This window comes from Sceloporus occidentalis, unplaced genomic scaffold (genome assembly GCF_023333645.1).
Source record: "Sceloporus occidentalis isolate IW3139 unplaced genomic scaffold, rSceOcc1.0.p SCAF_129, whole genome shotgun sequence".
Lineage (NCBI taxonomy): Eukaryota > Metazoa > Chordata > Lepidosauria > Squamata > Phrynosomatidae > Sceloporus > Sceloporus occidentalis.
In genome coordinates, this window is record NW_028317109.1 from 2,763,610 (window position 1) to 2,789,288 (window position 25,679).

The following is a 25,679-nucleotide window of genomic DNA, read 5'->3' on the forward strand; positions in this document are numbered from 1 at the left end:
CACCAGACCGTACCCCAGCTTTATTGCTTCTATGATCCGTTCCATGACTTTATGGAAACCTATCGCCTCCCGTCGCCCAAACCGGACGTTGAGTTTCACCCTCTCTGCCAATGCTCCAAACCACGGGGCCACGACTCACTGTTAATCCCTCGGACATCTACCACGTCTACTGGGAGGCTGTTCTACTTATCTACTACCCTCTCGGTAAAGTAGAACTTCCTTACATAGCAGTCATCACGCAGCCGTGTCTGACTGACTTCCGCTTATCCTTTTGGGACAATTAAACGTTATTCGGCTTCTTTGCTGCGATGTAAATATGTCAGCACCCCGCTGCCGACTTCTCCACTGCTCGTTGAAAGTGTATCTATTAGTTTAACGGGGAGGAATAAATAAAGCCAGATTCATGCGAGGAGCCGTTACAGGGTCGCGCGGCGTTTATGGTTTTTCCGTTGCGGTGACTTCATCGCTGTGGTTTATCTAGGAATCCGGCAGCGAAGGCGACTCCGTTCCTGATTATCTCTGCCGGATGGGGAAAGAATAACGTTTAATGAATCCCAGCCGACAAATCCGCTTCATACCTCGCGGTTTAAGGCAAAAAAAATCAGATTTTACAGAATTTACAAAATACTCCAAATAAACAAATTAAACCCAGAACCTGCCGGAAGATCGGCCCCGTCCGGCCCCCATCTAGTCACCCGTTTCTCCTGCTGTGAAGACTCAAACCTTAATCAGGTGTTCTTAGACTATAACCCCACCACTGTATACAGTAATATAACCCCCCAGCGCTGTATACAGTAATATAACCCCCCAGCGCTGTATACAGTAATATAACTCCCAGCGCTTTATACAGTAATATAACCCCCAGCGCTGTATACAGTAATATAACCCCCCCCAGCGCTGTATACAGCAAAAAACCCCAGCGCTGTATACAGTAATATTGTGACAGGGCCAGGCTAGCTGGCTCATGTGTCATATGAAGTTTAGCCGGGTCACGGAGCACTTTTGTGTCCGGTTCTGTATACCGTGACCCGGTAATATATTATATTGTGTTTATTGTGTAACCGGCCCAGAGACTGATGTGGATTCAGCCCCAGCCTTCAAAGAGACGATCCTATAATCTGGCTGGGGCTCTTAATCAGCCAACACAGCCCTGTCTGCCCAGACGGCACCCGCACTACAGGGGGGATAACACAGGTGGGGGAACCCATTGTATTCTGTAATCCCCTCACCTGATACATCCCCTGTATACTGATGGGATTTGTGATGGGATGTGGTTGATGGGATTTGTGATGGGATGGGAGTGATGGGATTGGGGGTTGGGTTCGGTACACATTGCATTGAGATTGTATATAAGTTCTGTGTTTGTAATAAAGAGAGTTCTTCTTGGTTTGCTACGAATGGTGGTCTGGATGATCCGTGGATAGCTGAGTGCGATCCGTATGAGGGACTGACTGGTGATTCCTCAGCCCTCAAACAGGGGGACCCAGCCTTGGGTACGGTGACCCTGTAACAAATATAACCCCCAGCACTGTATACAGTAATATAACCCCCAGCGCTGTATACAGTAATAACCCCCCAGTGCTGTATAACGTAATATAACCCCCAGTGCTGTATAACGTAATATAACCCCCAGCGCTGTATACAGTAATATAACCCCCAGCGCTGTATACATTAATATACCCCCCAGTGCTGTATACAGTAATAACCCCCCAGCGCTGTATACAGTAATATAACCCCCAGCGCTGTATACAGTAATATAACCCCCAGCGCTGTATACAGTAATATAACCCCCCAGCGCTGTATACAGTAATATAACCCCCCAGCGCTGTATACAGTAATATAACCCCCAGCGCTGTATACAATAATATAACCCCCCAGCGCTGTATACAGTAATATAACCCCCCAGTGCTGTATACAGTAATATAACCCCCAGAGCTGTATACAGTAATATACCGCCCAGCGCTATATACAGTAATATAACCCCCCAGCGCTGTATACAGTAATATACCGCCCAGCGCTGTATACAGTAATATAACCCCCCAGCGCTGTATACAGTAATATAACCCCCACCGCTGTATACAGTAATATAACCCCCAGCGCTGTATACAGTAATATAACCCCCAGCGCTGTATACAGTAATAACCCCCAGCGCTGTATACAGTAATATAACCCCCAGCGCTTTATACAGTAATATAACCCCCAGCGCTGTATACAGTAATATAACCCTCCAGCGCTGTATACAGTAATAACCCCCCAGTGCTGTATAACGTAATATAACCCCCAGCGCTGTATACAGTAATATAACCCCCAGCGCTGTATACAGTAATATAACCCCCAGAGCTGTATACAGTAATATAACCCCCCAGCGCTGTATACAGTAATATAACCCCCAGCGCTGTATACAGTAATATAACCCTCCAGCGCTGTATACATTAATATACCCCCCAGTGCTGTATACAGTAATAACCCCCCAGCGCTGTATACAGTAATATAACCCCCAGCGCTGTATACAGTAATATAACCCCCACGCTGTATACAGTAATATAACCCCCACGCTGTATACAGTAATATAACCCCCAGCGCTGTATACAGTAATATAACCCCCAGCGCTGTATACAGTAATATAACCCCCCAGCGCTGTATACAGTAATATAACCCCCAGCGCTGTATACAATAATATAACCCCCCAGCGCTGTATACAGTAATATAACCCCCCAGTGCTGTATACAGTAATATAACCCCCAGCGCTGTATACAGTAATATACCGCCCAGCGCTGTATACAGTAATATAACCCCCCAGCGCTGTATACAGTAATATAACCCCCAGCGCTGTATACAGTAATATAACCCCCAGCGCTGTATACAGTAATATAACCCCCAGCGCTGTATACAGTAATAACCCCCAGCGCTGTATATACAGTAATATAACCCCCAGCGCTGTATACAGTAATATAACCCCCCAGCGCTGTATACAGTAATATAACCCCCAGCGCTGTATACAGTAATATAACCCCCAGCGCTGTATACAGTAATATAACCCCCAGCGCTGTATACAGTAATATAACCCCCAGCGCTGTATACAGTAATATAACCCCCCAGAGCTGTATTCAGTAATATAACCCCCAGGGCTGTATACAGTAATATAACCCCCAGCGCTGTATATACAGTAATATAACCCCCAGCGCTGTATACAATAATATAACCGCCAGCACTGTATACAGTAATTAACCCCCAGCGCTGTATACAGTAATATAACCTCCAGCGCTGTATACAGTAATATAACCCCCAGCGCTGTATACAGTAATATAACCTCCAGCGCTGTATACAGTAATATAACCCCCAGCGCTGTATACAGTAATAACCCCCAGCGCTGTATACAGTAATATAACCCCCAATAAACCCAACAAGAAAAGGGAACCTCCTTTGCTGACCATGGACTTCAACTCTCAACATCTTCGGTCGCTTCTTAATAAAGCTTTATTTGGAGAAAGAATTAAGTCAGGAGAAGAAAAGCGACAAAAGACGGAAATAAAATGTTTAATTTTATTATTTGTAAAACAGAATATTATAATAAAAAAAGTGCGCGTAAAAAGAACACTACAAACTTAATTTAATTCATTTATATTTTTAAACTGACCAACAAATGAGAAGCATCCCAAAGTATTGCACCAGAAAAGGACCCCCGACGCGTTTCGCAGCAAACCTCGTACTGTAAAGCTTAGTTTAGCATTAATTTGGGTAATTTGGGTTATATTATTAGATCTTTACACGATGGGCCACCCGTTTTAAAAATATGTTAAAAAACACAATTTCCCTTTTTAATTAGTTCGCTCGCTGCCTGTATGTAAAAAGTGCACATGGTGCGATTCCCAGCATTTATTCTGCTTTTCACCCAGTTTCTGTTCCAGATTTGGGTTAAATTAAATGTATTTATGTTTTATTTAGGGATGGCCTGACCGGATCACCCGGAAATAATGATCTTAAAGGAATCTCGAGATCACGCGCTGGTCTGCACGGCCCGGCAAGCAGAGCACTCGGTCACATAAACCTCTTCAAATATTCCTCAATGACAGTGAAGTTATTCCTTTCATGAAACAGATTTTTTTCCCCCAAAGCAAGTATTTTAAACTTAACTTTCTGAATAAATCCTGTTTTCCTTGCTAACATCATCCCCTTTCCGCTCATCACCTTCCGATCCCCCGCTGCATCTATATTCACGAATCTCCTTCGTCCCCGCCATCCAATTTAACCAAAACTTCACTTTTTAATAAGCTTTTTATACACGTAATGTTACATTTCCAAAGCGGCCAATTATTGTTGTGATGCTAATTTAATTAATTTATTTTTTTTATTCAGAATTTTAGTTCCTTTAAGTAAATCTCAATTTGCAGATGTCTTTCTCCGGTTTGCAAAGGGTTAACAAAGCAGAATCATAATATCCCGTAACACTTCGTATCAAGAGTTTTTCACTTAAAATGATTACACATTTATAGGCAAAGCGTTTGGTGGATTCTATTATTTGACTTAAAATCCTTGAAATCTGAGCCGGTAAAATATGCATTTTCGGCACAAAACATTTTTTCTCTAATTTTCTTTTTATTAAAAAAGTATCCTTTTTGCATTTTTGTAACATTGTTGCTTTACTTTGTGGTACCGGATACCTCCATGTGATCTATGCAGCCTTTGCGCGTGGCCAGTTAACCCCTCGTGCGCTGCAGCTGCTGTAAACTATGTACCCAACGATGCTTCTTTAAGGCTGAGCGTTATGGGAGTTGCAGATCTCAGCAGCTCCTTCACGGCTTAACACAGCGGAACTTTCTCAACCGTCGCTGATTGAAAAGTGGCAAAAATATATACAGACAACGACTAAAAGCATAGAACCCTTTCAAATAAATAAAATTATGGTTTACAGATTTTTTTTTTGGGGTCGTAACCGTTGTATTTTAAGAATTTCTGCAGCAAAAACTTGTATACAAAATATACATACGTGTAAACAACCATTATCGGTTCTTTTGCAAAGCTCCCGTACCCTGCGACTAACGAAACTCGGAGAGGATACAAAATACTCAATCTCCCCAATTAACGCGCAACCGCTAATTTGCCGCGTCTTTTGGTTTAATGGCGGCTTCGCCTCTGACCCAGCCCAAAAAAATCTCTTACTTAAAAATTGCATTTTTTTCCTTAAAAAGAGAGCTATGACTTGAAAAAAAATAGTTTAAGTCCCTGAGTCCTGCAGATGGTTTCTGAGAGATACTCTGCAGGGCCGCTATAGCCCTCCTCATCCTAGGGGTGAAGCCATGATGTGTAATCAGATCCAGAGCGGAATATTCCAGAATCATTTGGCTGACATTTCAGTAAAAGTGTAAAAGGAATAATTTCTTCTATATTTTTTTTGCTATTAAATTCCTAATTTTTGGGGAGAAATGGAATTGACAGCGAAACCTTCTCATCGATATATATAAGAGAAGTACACACCGAGACGGCGCCCCCCCCCCGTGCGAAGTGCTCGAGTTCCTTCCAGAAGAGCTGCAGATGGATATTTTCCAGAAATCTCATAAAATTGCCACTTTGGTGGTTTTAACCCCATTTTTTGTTCCTTAGAACATAGAAAGTAACGTCAGATAAGAAGGCGCCCCCTACAACTTATTAGAAGGATTTGTGTCACTCGGCTGCCATGATGCTAAATCTAACTCCGTTAGCAATTTTTTGGGGTCCCACCATAAAAATAATCCGTACCGAGTCCCTTCTTTTGACCTCTAAAAACAGTCCAACCTTCTCCTGGAGGATACCTGACCTACCCCTGCATGAAGCTCGCCTGCCACCTCCCCCATGGGTAAGGCAATAAAAATACATAATTTGAGCCCAAAAAACCCTGCCCCCCCCCAGGTGAGATCCAGGGGCAGGCGGGTAACTCATTTGGCTCCCGACGTATGGATCATTCCTCGCTGGTAAAACCTATATAAAAGCTTTCGGATTCGGCTCCAAGGACCTCGCCGGTCGGCCTGCGTTCCCCGTCCACAATCTGACGACGCTTCCATTTCTCGCCCCCCTAACATTTTGTGCTTTTTGTTTTGGCCAAATCCAGAGTTTCCAAGTTGGCGGCGCGTGGACCTCCTACGCCAAGATTCTACACGGCGGCGTACGGGGGGGCAGAAAGCGCGCGTGATGTTGCAATCGTGTTTAGTTTGAACAATTGGAGGGAGTCCTAGAATCACACGGAGTGCGTATAACACCGAGAGTGTGAGTATAACATTCTGTACCAAACTTCAACTTGGACAGACCTTAAAAATAAGAAATACCCATTTATCTCGCTCGCAGCTGAAACGTAAACAGGATTTATATTCCAAGTTCCAGAATCTAGAAAAGAACCGACTCTTTGAGAAACGTTCGGGTTTGTTGGCCGCTGTCAGGAGTCCTTTTCCCGTCTCTCTATAGTCTTTCTTTTTTCATTTTTTATTTCAATATTACATCCTTGCTTTGGTTTTGCCCATAGAATGGGAAGGGCGCGACGGATCGGCCAGATCCTACAGTCCGGGCTCGAGGCCGGCGGCCGGATACCGAATATAATCCCATTACATCTGAAATGTAAGACAGTGCAAAAAAATAAAATATATATATTTGGCACTTGAAAAGTCTGATGGCCGCACGTTGCGTTCGTCTCTTCTGCTCGTTGCATCCGATGCGTTCTGCGGCAGATCATCCAGAACGATCCTTTGTATCGAGGAACCCGGCAGCTCGTTTTGAGGACATCTCTCCAAGCTTCCATCGCAATCCCAACCAGCTGACATCCGTCCTTCCGCTCCGGCGTCAGAATCTTCCTGTAACCTTCGGTCTGGACTTTCTCCGTGGCCTTAGTAATTCAGCTTGGTGACAGCCCTTTCTCTGCTGGGGTCTAGAATCTGATTCCCGGAACGTTTCCGGTTCCTCTTCAGTTTGGATAAATCCTTATCGAAGACTTCGCCGGACCTCAGCGCCGACACCAGGTCATCGAACTCTCCTCCTTCTTCGGACGTGCTTCCCGCTTTCGCCTTCTTCAGCCGCCGTTCCTTCTCACGCTGCTCCTTGAGCTGTTGAAAGAAACAAGTATTCTGGTTTAGGGTCGTTTCCCGTTAAATGCCCCGAATCGTCATGGAAACCAGACCTGAAAAGTTATTCACATGTCAAAATCGTTAGCGAGGACCGGCCACGTACGCGGCTCCTAGGAAGGAGTAAAACTACACGTTTTTGGTTTTTATTCACTGTTTTCAGTGGGGGTGGGGGGGTATTTTACCTATGAAGTCTATGAAGTGGGGAGGAATAATCATGCAGGTGATAAGACCAGTGAGTAACGATGGCTGCTCTGGTTTTTTTAGGTATACAGTAAAATTTAAAGCTAAAGTTTTCAACCTAAAAATCAGCAATAATGTTTAAAATTTACTCCATTTTTTGGGGATCGTGAAATATCTCCGTGTATCGCGCGCCGGCCAAACGTTCTATCCCCCCGCCGGCGGCAGCGATTAGTTACTGTGCGGAGCTCGTAATCGCAAGTCACAACTTTCGCAGGCAAAGGAATAAAGAGGCTTCAGTTTTATGGACGGTAAAAACACCCCGATTTATTTCACGCTCTAGAAGAATAAAGCCGACCTCGGGACGCCTCGGAACAAAGCGTCTCCTTCAGTGTTAATTCACCAAAAAGCGATTGGCTTGATCACGGATAGGGTTAATAGAGCAAACACGACTCTAAGGAGCTCTCTGACTTTGGGAAAATGAAAGTGAGATCAGTTCCCACGAACCACTCGGGACGCGGCAAGTGGGGGGGGGTGTGGGGGGGGGGCGAGAACGATCTGTGCTGCTTCTACTTAAAAGGGAGCAGAAACAGCCTTAACCTGACGGAGTTAATATTGCCTTTCATGACGATTTAGTATCAAATTTAAAGAGAGGGTGGTAGATCAGTGGAACAGCCTCCCGGCAGGTTCTGGGTTTCTAGATGGACGCACCATGAGAGTATTCTCAAGAAGGCTTTTGGGCTGCTTCTCGAAGTTGATTTCTGATTATTATTATGAGGTACTTTACACTCTCACGGCGGCTAAACATGCAGCGCAGGGACCACGGATGCTGCCTGGGGGGTCCTGGACAAGGCTTCAGACTACAGGACTGCATTGGGAAAAAACTTTTGGGTGCGGGTGGTTTTTTCGGGTGTTAAGGGCAGGAGCGGGCGGTCAGACACTGAACCTGCGGGTCCCAGTAATCCCGCGCACTCCCGCAAGGCTGCCTTCGCACTGCTCCCTCACAGCGTCTCTTCTCTTGTTCTGCCCAGGAACCCAGCGGAGTCACGTGAATTTACGTCACATGACTCTGCACCGTTCCCTCTTCCCCTGGGCGGGACAAGAGAAGAGATTCTGTGTGCGAGCAACGCGAAGGCAGCCTTGCAGGAGTGCGCAGGAAATCTGCAGTTCAGGTAAGGGGGTGGGGGAGTTTGTATGAACGAGTATTTAAGGAATGAATGAGTATCTGTGAATGATTAGTATCTGTGAATGAGGCAATGAATGAGTATCTGTGAATGAGGGAATGAATGAGTATATGAATGAGGGAATGAATGTTTGTAAATGATGTTTGCGGGAGCGGGCGGGATTGGACACACATGTTGCGGGAGCAGGAGGAAATGGTCAGAAATTCAGGGGGATTAAGAAAACAGTCCCGCACAGGGCTCTACTTCAGACTTCATAAGTTTGGGGGTAACCAACGTTCCATCGTTCTTGGCTTCGTGAAGCAGCTAAACTGCTACATATACGGGAAAAAAACTATACTAGAGGATTAGAGGAAAGGAAATAATGAATGGAGGAAAGGAAGATTGTAGGAGAAAGTGTAAGAGATCTGCCGGCAGCAGGAGATTCAATGGACAAGAAAACGGCGGAAAGAGCGCAACGAGGGGGAAAAGATAAAAAAGAAGATACGAAGCGGAGGTGTAAAGGAGATTATGGCGGAGAAACAGAGAACAAGGCGCTGGCAGAATGGAGAACAGATGGAGAAGCTGAAACATGGTTAGAGAAAAGTCCTCATTCCTCACCATGGCCTCCATACGAGCCCTGCGCTCCTCTTCCTCCTTTTTCTTCCTCATATTCTCCAGGTCTTGTTTGGCCTCCGCAAAGGACTGGAGGAAGGTGTCAAATATTCCAAAAAACTCATCAGGCTGCATTTGGCCTCCAGGTTCCCCAAAATGCTTCATCGCCTTAGAGAACTAAAAAGGAGAAAGAGATCGAGGGGCATAACTAATAATAATTTAATATTTAACAATATGCTGTATACAGTAATATAATCCCCCAGCGCGGTATACAGTAATAACCCCCCAGCGCTGTATACAGTAATATAACCCCCCAGCGCGGTATACAGTAATAACCCCCCAGCGCTGTATACAGTAATATAACCCCCAGCGCTGTATACAGTAATAACCCCCCAGCGCTGTATACAGTAATATAACCCCCAGCGCTGTATACAGTAATATATCCCCCCAACGCTGTATACAGTAATATAACCCCCAGCGCTGTATACAGTAATAACCCCCAGCGCTGTATACAGTAATATAACCCCCCAGCACTGTATACAGTAATATAACCCCCCCAGCACTGTATACAGTAATATAACCCCCAGCGCTGTATACAGTAATATAACCCCCAGCGCTGTATACAGTAATATAACCCCCAGCGCTGTATACAGTAATGTCGGTCGGTGATACTGGAATCCGACTTGTTTGAATTATCTTCTGTGTTTTTAATGGCAGCCGCAGAGTGTGGAAATATCTGAACACTGAACCCTTCGCTCCGGTGCGGACGACCGCAAACGTTTTCGACACAAAAAAAAATCTGTGCATATGGATTCTATAATTCTATCCAACTGAGAGGGTGGTAGATAAGTGGAACAGCCTCCCGGCAGAAGTGGTAGAGGGTAATACAGTGAGGGGATTAAACATGCATGGGATAGACATACGGCTCCTGAATCTAATACGAGACCAACGACTGATTAAGGTTTGAGTCGTTGCGGCTGGGATAACGAGCGTCTGTTTTTTATTCTTCGCATTTTCTCTGATTTTGGGTTTTTAAAGTTAAATTCAGCAGAACTTTTTGATTTTTTTCGGCTTGCGCAGCACTTACACCGTCTGGTCTCCGATTGGCTGGGTGTATTTTAATTTTACAAGCTGTCTACTTCCTGATTGGCTGGCGCCCCAGGGATACTTTAATTTTGTGCGACTGCCGCGTCCTGATTGGCTGGAAGATCCCGTGAAACGTCTTTGTTGGATGCATTTCTTTTTATTTCTTGTATTAGTTTGCGTGCACGGAGCGTTTCTAACGATATTAAATATTTCCAGTTTCCAGGTCACCGGCAGCCGCCCACGCTGTGCGGCTCTTAGAAATGCGGTAATTCTATAATAACGGAATTAACGCATCAAACATTCAAATATCTTGTACTATTGAATTTCCAGTCCTGACATCCTCTCCCTTCTCCTCCCCCACCCTTACAAAGGCTGCCTTGACCAATCAGCAACGGTCAGCCACTTAAGAACAGAGGAGAGATAACTTAATGGGGAGGAATAATCCTACAGAACAGGCATTTTTTAAGTTAAAATAATTAACACCAAAGTTTTTTTTCCACGTTTTTAATAAATGATTCCTCCAGAATTTTCTCGGTTATTTTGATTGTTGGAATCAAAGCAGCTGATTGGCTGGATCTCCGCACACAGCTATACAGGACTTGGCAGATAGACGGACGGACGGAACCTGCTTCACAACGTGTGACTTCCATTCAACAAAAATAAACCCCCATTCAACAAACAGAGACCTCCAATTAACAGAGACCCCCATTTAACAAATAGAGACCCCCTTTAACAAACAGAGACCCCATTAATAGAAACCCCTATTTAACAGAGACCCCCTTATACAAACAGAGACCCCTTTTAACAAACAGAGACCCATTTAACAGAGACCCCATTTACCACACAAAGACCCCATTGAGAGTCCATCGTCTCTGCTTTGCTGAAAACTTAATTTATGGCAAACAATAAAATTCCTGCAGTCGCCTTAATGCAGATAATTTATAGCGAAGCACAGAAGCCCCTTCTATGTCGCTGTATCTGCGCATGTTCAGCCCGTGGAGCACAGGATAGCGTGTCTATATAAACATGTAGAAGAAGTTACGCTTTAAGACCTCAGAGGTCTCTTCTTCAGATTGCTCACCTTATCGCGAGCCTCGCTCAGCAGTTCCTCCAACTCAGAGAAGCTGAAACTCGCCACCGTGATGAAGTCGCTCATGACGGGGACGAAGCGGTCACACGGCTCCCGGTATTGCCGCTTCTGGTACTCGAGTTCCTAGAAAGAAACATTTATGTTAGTTAATTATTAGGAATAATTTGTCCCAAATGTAACAATTTTAATAGAAGCAGAACCTGCCCGCAGATCGGCCCCATCCGGCCCCCGTCAAGTCACTCAGACCTTCAGTCGTTGGTCTTGTCTTAGATTCAGGATCCGTATGTCTATCCCATGCAAGTTTAAATTCCCTCTCTGTATTACCCTCTACCACCTCTGCTGGGAGGCGGTTCCACTCATCTAGCACCCTTGTATTTCCAGTAGAGTTTTTTTTTTAATGACAGCACCATAATTTGCCCTAGGGCAGCAGGTCCTCAGGTGCAGTATTTCTTCAGCCCCCCCCCCCCCAACTAACATGAGTACATAAAAGAACTCATTCATTCTCTTTACTCCCTGCCGGGGAGGAAAATGGGCTTTAACCAGCCATTAAAATCCAATCATAGATTTCCAGCACTTAATGTTTATTGTTAATGCAGAGATTATGACTGTAAGTCTGCCACATTCACCCAGCAGCTGATCTGTGCTATGACTACACAATCATTTTGTTGTTCTGGCCAATAATTTTACAAATTGTAATCAAAAAAATTCTTCAAGCTATTTCTCAGTCTTAGAAGCCAGGTGTGAGGTCATCAATGTGCTAGCGTAGATAAATATCTACATACCATGCTAGATCTCACTGTATTAGCCTCTACCACTTCTTCTAGGAGGCTGTTCCTTGTATCTACCCCCCCTCTCAGTAAAGTGATAAGAAGAAAAGTAACTCTGGTAACAGAACAGTAATTTTTACAATTGTGTATACCAAAATATGGGTACATTATTATTAGACGCAGAGTTAATTATGTTAACATGCAAACAGACGCTGCGTTTTATCCTACTTTTTTACGGAAACAAAGCTTTATCATTTAATAGATAACATCGTATGAAGGGGAGTTTAGGGGAGAAAGAAGGCGCTACCTCCGGACTCCCGATGTGGCATTCTTCAGCACACAGGAGAGACAAAACTTAGAGAAACTTCTGGGGAACCATGGCTTGAAGAACTGCCCTTTCCTCTGGGCACTAAGAGGTTAACACTGAAGAGAACTAAAATGCACATATTTCATATTTTGCAGATATTTTTAATATTTCAGCATAAATTATGTCTCTCTTGAACTTTGAAAATTGGGTTTCCCGGGACTCATCCAATCTGTTTGTTTTTTTTAATGTTTATAATTTGGTTTTTTAACTGGTGCATGACTCAGGGTATGAAGTTACATGGTCTGCTTTAAGCGTCTCTTGCATGTATAAAACGTGATCAATATTTTCTTTTTGTTCTTAATACCAAGTTCTCTCTCAATCCGTTACCCCCGGGGGGGCTCCTGACCCCGATCAGCTCTCTGCTTATTTATTCAGACCTTGCCGCAAACCGGAGCTCTAACCAGAGCAGATCTCAACCCTTCTCATTAAGCCAAGCACACAGGTCCTCGTCCCCTGGCTGCCCTGAGTGTACTCAGCAGTCGCGTATGGGCAAATAAAATATGTTTGCTTTCAGTTATACTAAATGTGACCCGGGGGCAGGGATAAGCTCAGATAACGCGACCTGAGGTCAGCCGCCACGATCTGGCACTTAAAGAACCTGCGCCGCAGAGAGAACATTTATTTCTCCTTCTTTCTTTATTATTCTAGAAATGATTGAGTTCTGGAGTCTGGCTGAGCAGATGCTTCTGGTTGAAAAATCATCGGTTTGCAAACGAATCGTCTAAAATGATATTCTAAGAAATTTGAAAAGCAGCCAAGATGGAGTCCAACTGAGGAGCAGACATCTCGTTAAACGCAAAGCTGGGGCCGAGCCGAGGATGCTCTAGACAAATCCACCGTTTGGAGTGTAAGCTCCCGCGAGCGGGGATCTGCTCACATTTTGTTTCTGTAAGTCCAAATTGTTATGCGATGTGCTACCCAGCACTGTGTACAACGCTGCGGCATATGATAGCGCCATATAGGTCAATAAATAATAATATCTCACTTACTGATTCCACAGCTCTTAATCCGTACTTAATGTTGCAGACTTCCTTTTCCAATTCCACCAAACTAAAGAAAATAAACACGGTGAATATACATGCATTAATGATACAACCTAACACATACACAATATATACAGCCTTATACATACACAATACTATGTATACAGCCTCACACACACACACAATATATACAGCCTAATACATAACATATACAATATATACAGCCTCACACACACACACACAATATATACAGCCTCACACACACACACAATATATACAGCCTAATACATAACATATACAATATATACAGCCTCACACACACACACACAATATATACAGCCTCACACACACACACAATATATACAGCCTCACACACACACAATATATACAGCCTAATACATAACATATACAATATATACAGCCTCACACACACACACAATATATACAGCCTTATAGATACACAATACTATGTATACAGCCTCACACACACACACACACAATATATACAGCCTAATACATAACATATACAATATATACAGCCTCACACACACACACACACACACAATATATACAGCCTCGCACACACAATATATACAGCCTCACACACACACACAATATATACATCCTCACACACACACACACACAATATATACAGCCTCTCACACACACACACACACACAATATATACATCCTCACACACACACAATATATACAGCCTAATACATAACATATACAATATATATAGCCTCACACACACACACAATATATACAGCCTCACACACACACAATATATATATACAGCCTAATACATATACAATACATACAGTATAATAAATACACAAACATATGCTACATTTGTATAAATGTATATAAATATTGGATGCACCAGGTCTATCACAACCTCCAGAGGAACAAAATCCAAGAATGATTTGCTGGTTGATTTTATATTAGTGGAGGTCTCGTCAGTCCCCACTCGCCCGCTCACTTACTTGACTTTGGCCGCTTCGGAGAGATGTTGAAGTTCAGACTGAATGGTCAAGATATCCGGGTAGGTTTTCTCGAATATCATGATTAAATAATGCAGCAGGGTGATATTCCTGGAACAGAAGAGAGCGTTACTTTACCCCGCAAAAAGAGATGATTTACCAAACGAAGACCCTTCATGCCAAGTTCCCTGTAACCCATGGAGCAGTCCCTGCACAATCTTCATGCTTGTGCCAATCTCTTGCATCCTGGCTACCTAGAAGTCTGTCCGTTTCTCCTGCTGTAAAGACTCAAACCTTAATCAGTTGTTGGTCTCGTCTTAGATTCAGGAGCCGTATGTCTATCCCATGCATTCTTAATCCCCTCACTGTATTACCCCCTACCACCTCTGCTGGGAGGCGGTTCCACTTATGTAGCATCCGCTCCATAAACCACGTGCCCAACCTTTTGACCTCAATTACTCTGAAGGATAGCCCTCCAACGTGTTCCGGTTTACTCTCACCTGTCTATGCTGGATTTGGTGTCTATTATTTTATTTAAACTTGATACTTTGAATCCAAATGCGTTGCCCCTTTGTCCTTTGTTCATGTAGTTCCCAAAAGCTAACACCACCTCCAGGAGTTGCTTGAGCCGCTTGCTCCGGGTCAACTCCTTGCAGGCCAGGAGAAGACCTTCAAGACAAGAAATAGAGGAACATCAATTAACATCCCAACCGTGATCAGGCAAACTGCGCGACAGCGGGCGTCAAAAAGAATCTAAAGGAAATAGTTAGTGGTTTCGTTTTTAAAAAGATAAAAAAAAGGGGGGAGCCCGGATACCGACCCTCTGCTCATCACGAGACAACAACTACTCCTCCAGTGATGAGGCCAACCTGTCTCTGGGGTTGTTGGCTCCCTCAAGCAGAAGACATTTCGGGTCTTGTCTTCCCTTATGGGATGGGAGAGTTCTAGATCCTGTTGGTAGAGTTCTAGATCCTGTTGGTAGAGTTCTAGATCCTGTTGGGAGATTTTTACCCTCTACTGGTACTGGCCATCTACCATGAGGCAAACTGCTGAAGAATTGTCCTCTACTGGTCAAGCTTCGAGTCATTGTCAGTAAGGAATAATACTTCGATGGGGCTGTTTTTGTTACAGTAATAAGATTTTAAGGGCCCTAAATACCCCTGAAACCTCCAGAGAAGAAGAGTCGCATGAACGGTGCCATCTCTTTGTTCTGATCTTGATGGACCTTAGTCCTGCGGATAAATGGCAGTGCTGTGCCCACCATGCTTGGGCGGGCAGAGAAACCTATATAATCTCACTGTCCCCCCACCGGCTAGACTAGGAATCTAATAATTGCCCCCGCACCCCTCACCGGCGCTCCCGTCTCACCTTCCACTTTGGGCTTAGTTTCCGCCAACCGTTCTGGAAACTTCTTTTTGAAGAATAAAGCCTGCAGTCTCTGCTGGTAGTGATCAATTCTGCAGGGAAAAGCAGTGTTTTTGGTGAATTAGAACAGCCTATTTATTTGTCCTCGATTTCTGCCTTAAAATGGCTTAACCTCTTAAGTGCTGATCACTGCCACAGCCTTGCTAACCCTTTGGCTACTCAAGGGTCTTACTGAAGAATACAGAATGACCCAAAAAAAGAGGGGGGGGAAATCACAAATACACAAAATTCTACAAGACAAAAACATGAAAGTAAAAAAAAAAACCAAACCAAATATGTATAATTTTAAATTTATTTTATCCAGAAACTTAGTTCTTCTTACCTTTATCCGCTTAGGTAGTATTATTACCTCTACCCATAATATAACAAAGTTACTTAAGGGGGGGCTATATTTTATGTATTGGGAGCCGGTCATGTTAAATTAAAAGACCCCCGATAGAAATAATAATAAAAAGCACCGTTTAATGGAGCCCTTTCTGGATAAAATATGCGGCGACTCTGTTCGGGGGGACGAAGGGCATCGTAGGGCGAGAGAGGAGCGTGTCCTGTCTTATAACACGTGATATTACACGCGTGTTCCCTACCTGCTCATCTCGTATAGGAAGCGGTCGGCACGCGCCATGCGATCGATTTCATGCTTGTGCTCCTCCAGCAGATCGATATCGCTCTTTTCCGGAACAAATTTCAAGAGCTAGGAAGAGACAGAGATTTTAATAAATGCTCCGCCTGAGGATGATCAGTTTGGGAGAACCGGAGAGATTCCTTCAATCCAAAGCAGTCTGAGACATTACTAGGAATCTGTATCGTCTTCCGGTTGCGGACGTCGCTTGAGGCTTAACGGTAATTGGATTTTGATTAGACATAAAAAAAAAAAAAAAAAATCACCATTGTCTCATATTCTGCCCAAATATGACGGACGCCACATGCCAGACATGGAACGTTATGCCGCTGAAAGAATAGACTTATTATTAAGTCTTTCCTCCCCCAAAAGAAGAAACATCCCGATTATTATCAGGCCATACAGTGTACCAGCCATGGCCCCCCGGGGCACGGGGTAACATCGTCTGTTCTGAATAGAGAGATTTAGGAAATGCCCTCTGCTTTCTATGTATCCCCCTTGACCTCCTTGGGTGCCCACAAAGGATTTTTGCTGAAGTCTGGTAGATAATGGGGTGATTATGTAAAATCTAGACACTAATGACCCCAGACAGGGTCCTATTTTGAGCTGATTGCTGGGGGTGCTGGTGAATGAATGGGCTCCTCTATAACCGGGGGCCACAGAGTGTAAATGGCTAATAACATTTTTCGCGGCTGGAGCTCATATCGGTGTCTGATCTGTAAATTTCACATACAAAGTGTCCAGTGTCGCCATTGCTGCACACAAGGCGTCTGCTCGGGTCACCAAAACAATATGGAGAGATCTGAAGAGACGTTATGATCCGTCCATCCTTACCGAGCCGAGAAATCAAATCTATGAACCTGTGATACTCAGAGGGGAGATGCACATAATTGGACCCACTGAGATAATAGCGGGATAATAGCGGGATAATAGCGAGATAATAGCGGGATAATAGCGGGATAATAGTGAGATAATAGCGGGATAATAGCGAGATAATAGCGGGATAATAGCGTTACTACAAGATGCGTTTCAGTCCCGGGCCAGCAGGGGGCGCCGTCACCCCTCTACGCAAAGGATACTGATTTTAAATTAACATTCAAGGGAATTATTTACATTTATTCCTTTTATAGAAAACGGAAGCTCCCGGCATTCCCTGTAACTTAGTGCATGGGCATCGAGTTAGTTAGGCTTTCATATCCGCATTCTTTGCAAGATGGAAAGCCTTCTCGTTTTTATCCAGCATGTTTTGTGATTTTTTCATTCACTTCAATTTGTTAAAGAACATGTAAGGCAATCATCTTAAAATCCAAAAACCCCACATTGTTTCCTAATCAGGAAAATATCACCCACATTCTGTTACAGCATTCTGTGTACTCGGGAACCTCCCACATTCTGTTACAGCATTCTGTGTACTCGGGAACCTCCCACATTCTGTTACAGCATTCTCTACACTCTGGAACCTCCCACATTCTGTGTACTCGGGAACCTCCCACATTCTGTTACAGCATTCTGTGTACTCGGGAACCTCCCACATTCTGTTACAGCATTCTGTGTACTCCGGAACCCTGGACAAACACATAACACGATTCTCCCAGTCAGTCCCGGCATTCACACAAGTGCTGTACCTGTTCCAGCATGTCCTTGGGAAGGTCCTCTTGTTCATCCATTTCCATAATGGCTTTCCTGATCTCTTCATTGGACAATTTCAACCTAAATATGTGCAAATAAAACACATTCCGTTAAACCTGCCGTATTTAATATACTATAGGAAGACATATTTCTGTAAAGATTTTTCTGTAAAAGATTCATTTGGAACGAAGAAAACAAATCTATAAAGGTTTCCTCGCTGAGCCAAAGTTCCTATATATCCGACTTTGCATTATTGCTTCTCAGAACCCAGGGGGAAGATGATTTTGTTTGCGCAGCACACTTCCTGCTTACAGCACACTTCTTCCTGCTTACAGCAGATGCTCTCGATGTGACATTATGAGCCAATGAAAAAAGAGCGTTCCCATCTTTTCCCACTTTCTCACCCGAGGGACCCCCTGGATACCCCCCAAAATCTTCCTATGACCTTTGCGTTATTATTACGGTGTAATAGATGTGTAACTAGATCTTCTCTCTATGCCACAAGTTCTTAGAAATGAAGTTCGCTCTTCCGTGTGCCTCTGCTAACCACATCAGGCATGACATCATCAATGATGACATAAAAAAAAGATTCATTAACCCTTGCAATCACTGCTCTGGCACTGCAGGGGTTATTTTTTCAGTCTGACCTAGTGGGCATGCTAACTCAGACCCTCTACTTCCCTCTCATCTCCCCTATCTGCCCCTTCACCCCCTCCACCCCCAACCTGCTCTATTCAGCTTGGTTTTACTCCCGTCGGCAGGTGACGTCACATGACCCGGCATCAAGTCAGACAATTTGCCGACTGGTGTGAAAAGTTACAGGCGAAAGCGAAAATCATGAAATCAATAGGAATTTTGTTTAAAATGAATATATTTCAACAGCTTCAATAACCCGTTCCGAGCTTATTTCAGAACGGATGTGACCTTTCAGAGGAGGGCAGAGAATACGGCCTCGAAAACGTAACCTTTCCACAGGGGCGGCCGACGCGTTTCACAGCGGAGCCGAGACCCTCAGGCTCAGGGGGCTAAGGACTTTTAAGTAAATTGTCGTTTTTGGAATGCATTTGGCAGAATCGCTGACGGCCCGTCTTTGCTTGTGATTTTTCACAGAATATGATAAGCAGAGCGCATGACCAGACATTTTAATTGTCCTGATTTCCGGGGGACCTTCTCCGTTTCCCATTATTTCGTTTTTCGCAGGGGGCCAGTGAACGTGGCGGTCATAGCGGCCGCTGATCTAAACAGTTGAATTACCACGGAAAAAAAATATTTTGGGGTAATTTATGTGCAACTTTCATTTAGCAGCTGATGTTGCGCATGGATGACCCCCCCGGGCAGTAATCTGTTATATGGAAGCACAGGAATGGAACGTCCCGCGTAGTCATTCATTTGGTGTCTTATCACCAGCGGCTCTATTTAGACAGTAATTGCCCCCCTCCAGCATGTTAAGCAATTAAACTGATTTAAAGCGTATTCTTAGCTAACGTTTCGCTTTCTATGGCAGCAACCTATCGGTGTCTGCTTTTGTGTCACCTGACAATAAGGTGTTCCCCGGTAAAAGAGGCAAAATTTTACATCATGAAATCATTATTTTTGGGAAGGGTTTGCACATTCGGCCACACGCTGAAAATGACATCACACAGTCGTAGAAACCCAGAACCTGCAGGCAGATCGGCCCCCATCCGCCCCCCGTCTAGTCACCCGTTTCTCCTGCTGTAAAGACTCAAACCTTAATCAGTCGTTGGTCTCGTCTTAGATTCAGGAGCCGTAGGTCTATCCCATGCATGTTTAATCCCCTCACTGTATTACCCTCTACCACTTCTGCTGGGAGGCTGCTCCACGTATCCACCACCCTCTCAGTAAAGTAAAATGAACCTAAGCTTCTGCCAGGTATACGGTTCGGCTTCCAGCTTAGGCTATTCAGAGAGCAGCAGTGGACGCGTTTGAGGCGTCAGACCCGTAGCAGATTAATAGCTGAAAACTCTACTGGCGAATAAGACGTCTGCTTAATCTCGAGTCAGACCCTGAGCCGTCGGCGACTCGGTTTCCCGGTTGTTAACCGGCAGCTGTTTCTAATAGACATGAGCTTCGCACAAATCCCTGCGGTTAATTCCCCTCTGTTTACCCCAAACTGACACATTCGTCTTGGGAAATTGCATTTTCCATATTTTCCATTCATTAAGGGTTTTGGATTATATACTCTGTATGGGGGGGGGTGTTAGGGGGGGCAAAGGGGCAGGTCTTCATCTATAATGTCCTCCTAGCTGGTGCTGATCATCGTGAAGCAAATTCAGTAAAACTCTCTATAGGTTTTTTGTTTGATGATCAGTATACTTATTTTGGTGCTAATTACCCGGTGGCAGCCTGTGGCACAGCCAGCATCATTGGATGAATTTCCCATCCTGAAGTTTTCTCACTTCTCCGCCTCCCCCACCCTGAACCAATCAACAGCAATCAGCAACTTAACAACAGGGGAGAGAGAACTTAATGGGGAGGAATAATTCTGCAGATCCAGAGTACAGGAAGTTAATATTGCTGCTCCCAAGGGGGGGGTTCTTCACTCTGTGACAATTCTCTCAATTCTTAAGATTTAAGGAAATTCCACAGTAAGATCCGGGAGTTCCGAGGGATTCGTGTGAACGATGAGCGCAGCCTGGGAACGTCGGCAGCCGGACCCCCGCAATAAACACATCAGCCGCTTATCCACTCATGATGTATCCATGTGGGTTTAAAGCACAAATCGCTTGCAGATGGTGCTGCGGCAACGGGGTGAAATAAAGGGATCGACTCAAACTCACTCAAATACTGTACATTGTAACATTATTGTAATTAGTGTTATTTTATTATCACTATAAATTTCTAATTACTACATTATTTACCATTTCTATTTTTTTTATTATAAATTACTGCATATCCTGCTATGCTGCACAAAACAGGCAAAATATGGAAAATAAAGGTTTAGATTTTCAGCTGGACATTCACCATCGTTAAATAGTTTGGGGTCACTTAGAAATGTTCTTGTTTTTGAAAGGAAAGCAGATTTTGTCCATTAAAAAAAACATGAAACGGATCAGAAATCCAGCGCAGACGGGGTTAATGTTATAAATAACTATTGTAGCTGGAAACGGCTTATTTTTAATGGAATCTCTTCATAGGCGTACAGAGGCCCTTTATCACTCCCATCACTCCTGTGTTCCAATGGCCCTTTATCACTCCCATCACTCCTGTGTTCCAATGGCCCTTTATCACTCCCATCACTCCTGTGTCCCGATGGCCCTTTATCACTCCCATCACTCCTGTGTTCCAATGGCCCTTTATCACTCCCATCACTCCTGTGTTCCAACCGCCCTTTATCACTCCCATCACTCCTGTGTTCCAATGGCCCTTTATCACTCCCATCACTCCTGTGTTCCAATGGCCCTTTATCACTCCCATCACTCCTGTGTTCCAATGGCACGTTGTGTTCTCCGATCCAAGTTTAAGTTTAAAAGGATAATTGATGGTTAGAACCCCTTTTGTAATTATGTTACAGCCAGAAATGTTCTTGTTTTGCATGAAAACAGCTGAGTGACCCCAAACTTTTGAGCCGCTGTGTATATGAATTACGGGGATGTGGTTTGGGGGGGGGGGGGAGGCAGAAAAGGGACCCGGCAAAGAACACGGAGCCCCTTCCAGCTCGATGGATCAATTCTGCAATTCCCGGAGATATTACTTCCCCCGATACGATTAATCGATATGCGAGGCGATAACGTCTGCGCTTCCTGTTCAGCTTTATTCACACTGTAAAAAATAGCTCTGATTTTTGGGGCTAATAAAGGTAATCTAAAAAAAAAAAGATAGGTGACGTAGGACATTAACAGGAACGTCAGCGTGGAAAATGCTGGTTTCTCGCTCAGCTGTCCGAGATCGAGTACAAACAGCTCAGAACTAATCAGGGTTCTAGACTCTAGACATAGTCATTGGTTCGAGAAATCAGGGTTCTAGACTACAGTCATTGGTCCGACTCCTTATCTCGGGGGAAATAACAACCCCCAGTGCATTGAGACTGAATGTTATACAACGTAACACTTAGCTTGGTTTCCTAGGCAATGTAAGGAAATGTAACTTTACTGAGATGGTGGTGGATACATGGAACAGCTCCTAAGCGAAAATGGTAGAGGCTAATACAATGAGGGAATTTAAACATGCATTGGCCTCGTTAATATCAGTTCCAGACCGGGACACTTACTTGGAGAGCAGGATGACGCAGTTCTGCGCCCGTCGGCCGTCAATCACAGACAGCTCCTTGACTTTGCGGGTGGAGAGATAAAGATCCTCCATGGAATCCATATCTTTCTGTGAAAAACAGGAGAAAAGGACAGCGTATAAAATAGTATAGAATAAAATAATCTCTAAGACGTGTTAACACAGCATCATCTGCATCGAATGTGTACTTTAACTTTATTACTTAAACATTTCTTTAAAACAAAAATAGATATATATTTTTTTAAGCTCAGAAAATGTTGCTTTTTTTTCAGTAAAACAAGTTTCTGAAATCTTGCGGGAAATGTCGGGAAATGACTATTGTGTAAGAATTTATACTTCTCTGGAAGCGGAGGGTTGATGGCAAAGATGGCACAGACAAGCTGTTTGGGGGCGTCAGGGGGTCCCAGGGTGGGGGCACAAGTGGTAATGGATACAGTATATATATATATATATATATATATATATATATATATATATATTCGCAGCATAAATCCACATACAATTTTCACTTAAGTTCCGGGGGATTTGGTAACGGGATGGTTACCGTATCGCTGACAGCTCGCACCCCGCCGGCGAGCCCACCTGTTTATTATTAGCTCATCCAAAACAACAAACGCTTCGCATTCTTTCCACTTCGCTTCTAGTTTTCGCATATTTCAGGTTTTTTATTTTTTCTTATTTTGTAATATTTTCACATGGAATGACAAAGGGGTCAGCGGTGGAATTTGGCACTCGGGTTTGCCAAAAGGCAACGCCAGAAACGGGTCAGAACACCAGCGTTTCACACGGGGCGCTTACTGTTTTTCTCCACATCATAAATACCCTTAAACTCCGTGGGGAACGACGAAACCAAACGGACGAAGAACGCTCGCAATGAAAACAGAGCCGACGTTCCCGGGAAATTATTCTTTGTGAAAAGGTTTGGATGGAATGGAAGGAAGTTTTACTTTACTGAGAGGGTGGTAGATAAGTGGAACTGCCTCCCAGCAGGGGTGGTAGAGGGTAATACAGCGAGGGGATTTAAAAAGTGTCGCTTTAAGAAAATGATACATAATTATTGTTAATGATCAGTTCCAGGAAGAGTTCAAAAGTAGCAGAAGAAAAAAAAAAAATATATATAATTTTAAACTTTTTTTTTTAAAGAAAAATTTCAAAATATTTGCAAATATTTGGATTGCAATAAAGTTAAAGTTTGTTCAAATACATATTCTATATTATTATTAAAGTACAGTATCTTTACTGATATATTATAGCTCAGAATTGACTTTGTATAAGAAAAATAAGAAGAATAATAGTAAATGCTAATAGAGTGAAAACATTTTCACATCTGAAATAAAAAAAAAATGTATTTTATATTTCTAAATATAATACCCATTTTTTTAAATTATGTAGATTTTTATTTCTCAGCTCCAAAGCATAGCGAAGCCGTTTCATGCAAATTTTCCTCCATCTCCCATGATCCCTCACTCCATCGGAATCCTATTGGCCACCCAAGCAGGAAGTTGGAAGACGCTTCCTGTTCTATCCCCGATTCATCTTATATGCAGGTGTAAGAATTAGATTTTAGGGTCATTTTTTTTACAGTTTCCCCCTTAAAATTAAGCATTAGCAATTCTTGAAGAAGAGCGTTAGAGGGCGCACGGGTTTGGGGGGCGAGGGGCTCCGTCATGTACTCACCTGCTTCAGGGTAGTGTTAGTTAGCAGGTCCTACGCAGGCAGCCGCCGGAAACGGAAAGAAACATGCCAAAAATTAGGCAGAGGAATCAGACACAAAGTTCATTCAAGAAGCAGCAAATAGCAAAAGAATCATTTCTACAACTTAAAGCAATAAGCTTGTCCCGGAGTCGCAGGGTTTTTTGCCCCAATCTCAGGATGAAGGGGCAGATTCTCAGGGGTCACACAGTCTGGAGCTGAATCCTCCCTATTCTACCCCGCTGTGATTATATTTAAAACTCCCTGTTGGTGCTCTTGCCCTCCCCCAGTATCTTATGGTTAGATATCCCTGCTTGAACTCAAGTGACTCAATTAAGTGTATCTTCCAATAATAACAGGTCAAGGTTTCCATGACGACCGGCATTAGAGCCGTTTGGGCAACACGTCTGGCGAGCCGCTCATGTAGAAAGTTCCCGGGTATGGTAATAAGGCACGAGGCTGCTTTAAATACACATCACATCCAGCTAATCATCAATAATTAGTAAGGAAGTATTCATTTTGGGTAAATATTAGGATTCATCACCCCAGGTAATAAAATAAATGATTATTCTAGATAGATACCACGATTCCTTGCACTGTGACATTTTATTAACACGCTTCTATCTATCTATCTATCTATCTATCTATCCATCCACCCACCCATCCATCTACATATCCATCCATCCACTTCATCTACCTACCCATCCACCTGTCCATCCATAAACCCACCCACCCATCCATCTACCTACCCATCTATCCATCCATCTACCTACCCATCTATCCATCCATCTACCTACCCATCTATCCATCCATCTATCCACCCATCTATCCCTCTATCATCCATCTATCCACCCATCTATCCATCTATCCCTCTATCCATCCATCCATCTATCTATCCATCCATCTATCCCTCTATCCATCCATCCATCTATCTATCCATCTATCTATCCATCCATCTATCCACCCATCTATCCCTCTATCCATCCATCCATCTATCTATCCATCCATCTATCCCTCTATCCATCCATCCATCCATCCATCTATCCACCCATATATCCATCCATCCATCTATCCCTCTATCCATGCATCCATCTATCTACCCATCCATCTATCCACCCATCTATCCCTCCATCCATCCATCCACCCACCCACCCATCTATCCCTCCATCCATCTATCCATCCATCCATCCATCCATCCATCCATCCACCCATCTATCCCTCCATCCATCCATCTATCCATCCATCCATCCATCTATCCATCCATCCATCCATCCATCCATCCATCCACCCATCTATCCCTCCATCCATCCATCTATCCATCCATCCATCCATCTATCCCTCCATCCATCCATCTATCCATCCATCCATCCACCCATCTATCCCTCCATCCATCCATCCATCTATCTATATTTCCCAGTACAGATTTGATACAGTTCAGTGTTTTCCATTATTTCAGATCCGCTATATAAAAAATGGAACAAACATATACATGAACACATAATATTTTTATTCTTTTAATTAATACTTTTATGGAAATTCTCGGAGGGCTGGAAGTGTCAGTTACTAACGTTCCATAAAATGACTTTTCTCGGATTTTCTATCATTTGTCATAAAACGTTACTATCCCTCCGATACGATAAGCGGCTCGGCTGCCGGCGCGCTATTAGCCTCCAGCGCTGAATAACAGAATAACACTGTAACCAATCCGGAGCTGAGTGTTTGACGGCCCTGCTTTCTAGGAGTTATATAC

The 25,679-nt window shown here is 43.7% G+C and overlaps 1 protein-coding gene across 3 annotated transcripts in view; it reads right to left on the reverse strand.

Moving 5' to 3' along the window:
- Window positions 1-6,851: 6,851 nt before the first annotated feature.
- LOC149281693 (disheveled-associated activator of morphogenesis 2-like) overlaps window positions 6,852-25,679 on the reverse strand; it is a 69,836-nt gene continuing 51,008 nt past the window's right edge. For 2 of the 3 annotated variants that reach the window (XM_089499070.1, XM_089499069.1), the window contains exons 15-24: window positions 22,221-22,327; window positions 17,989-18,073; window positions 16,329-16,435; window positions 15,688-15,776; window positions 14,820-14,988; window positions 14,323-14,430; window positions 13,340-13,400; window positions 11,208-11,339; window positions 9,047-9,217; window positions 6,852-7,067 (exon numbers count right to left, since the gene is read on the reverse strand). In XM_089499070.1, the coding sequence (XP_089355196.1) occupies window positions 6,852-7,067; window positions 9,047-9,217; window positions 11,208-11,339; window positions 13,340-13,400; window positions 14,323-14,430; window positions 14,820-14,988; window positions 15,688-15,776; window positions 16,329-16,435; window positions 17,989-18,073; window positions 22,221-22,327 (1,245 nt within the window). Of the gene's footprint in view, window positions 7,068-9,046; window positions 9,218-11,207; window positions 11,340-13,339; window positions 13,401-14,322; window positions 14,431-14,819; window positions 14,989-15,687; window positions 15,777-16,328; window positions 16,436-17,988; window positions 18,074-22,220; window positions 22,328-23,914; window positions 23,945-25,679 lie in introns of all 3 variants that reach the window. The other variant, XM_089499068.1, reaches the window with a different exon arrangement.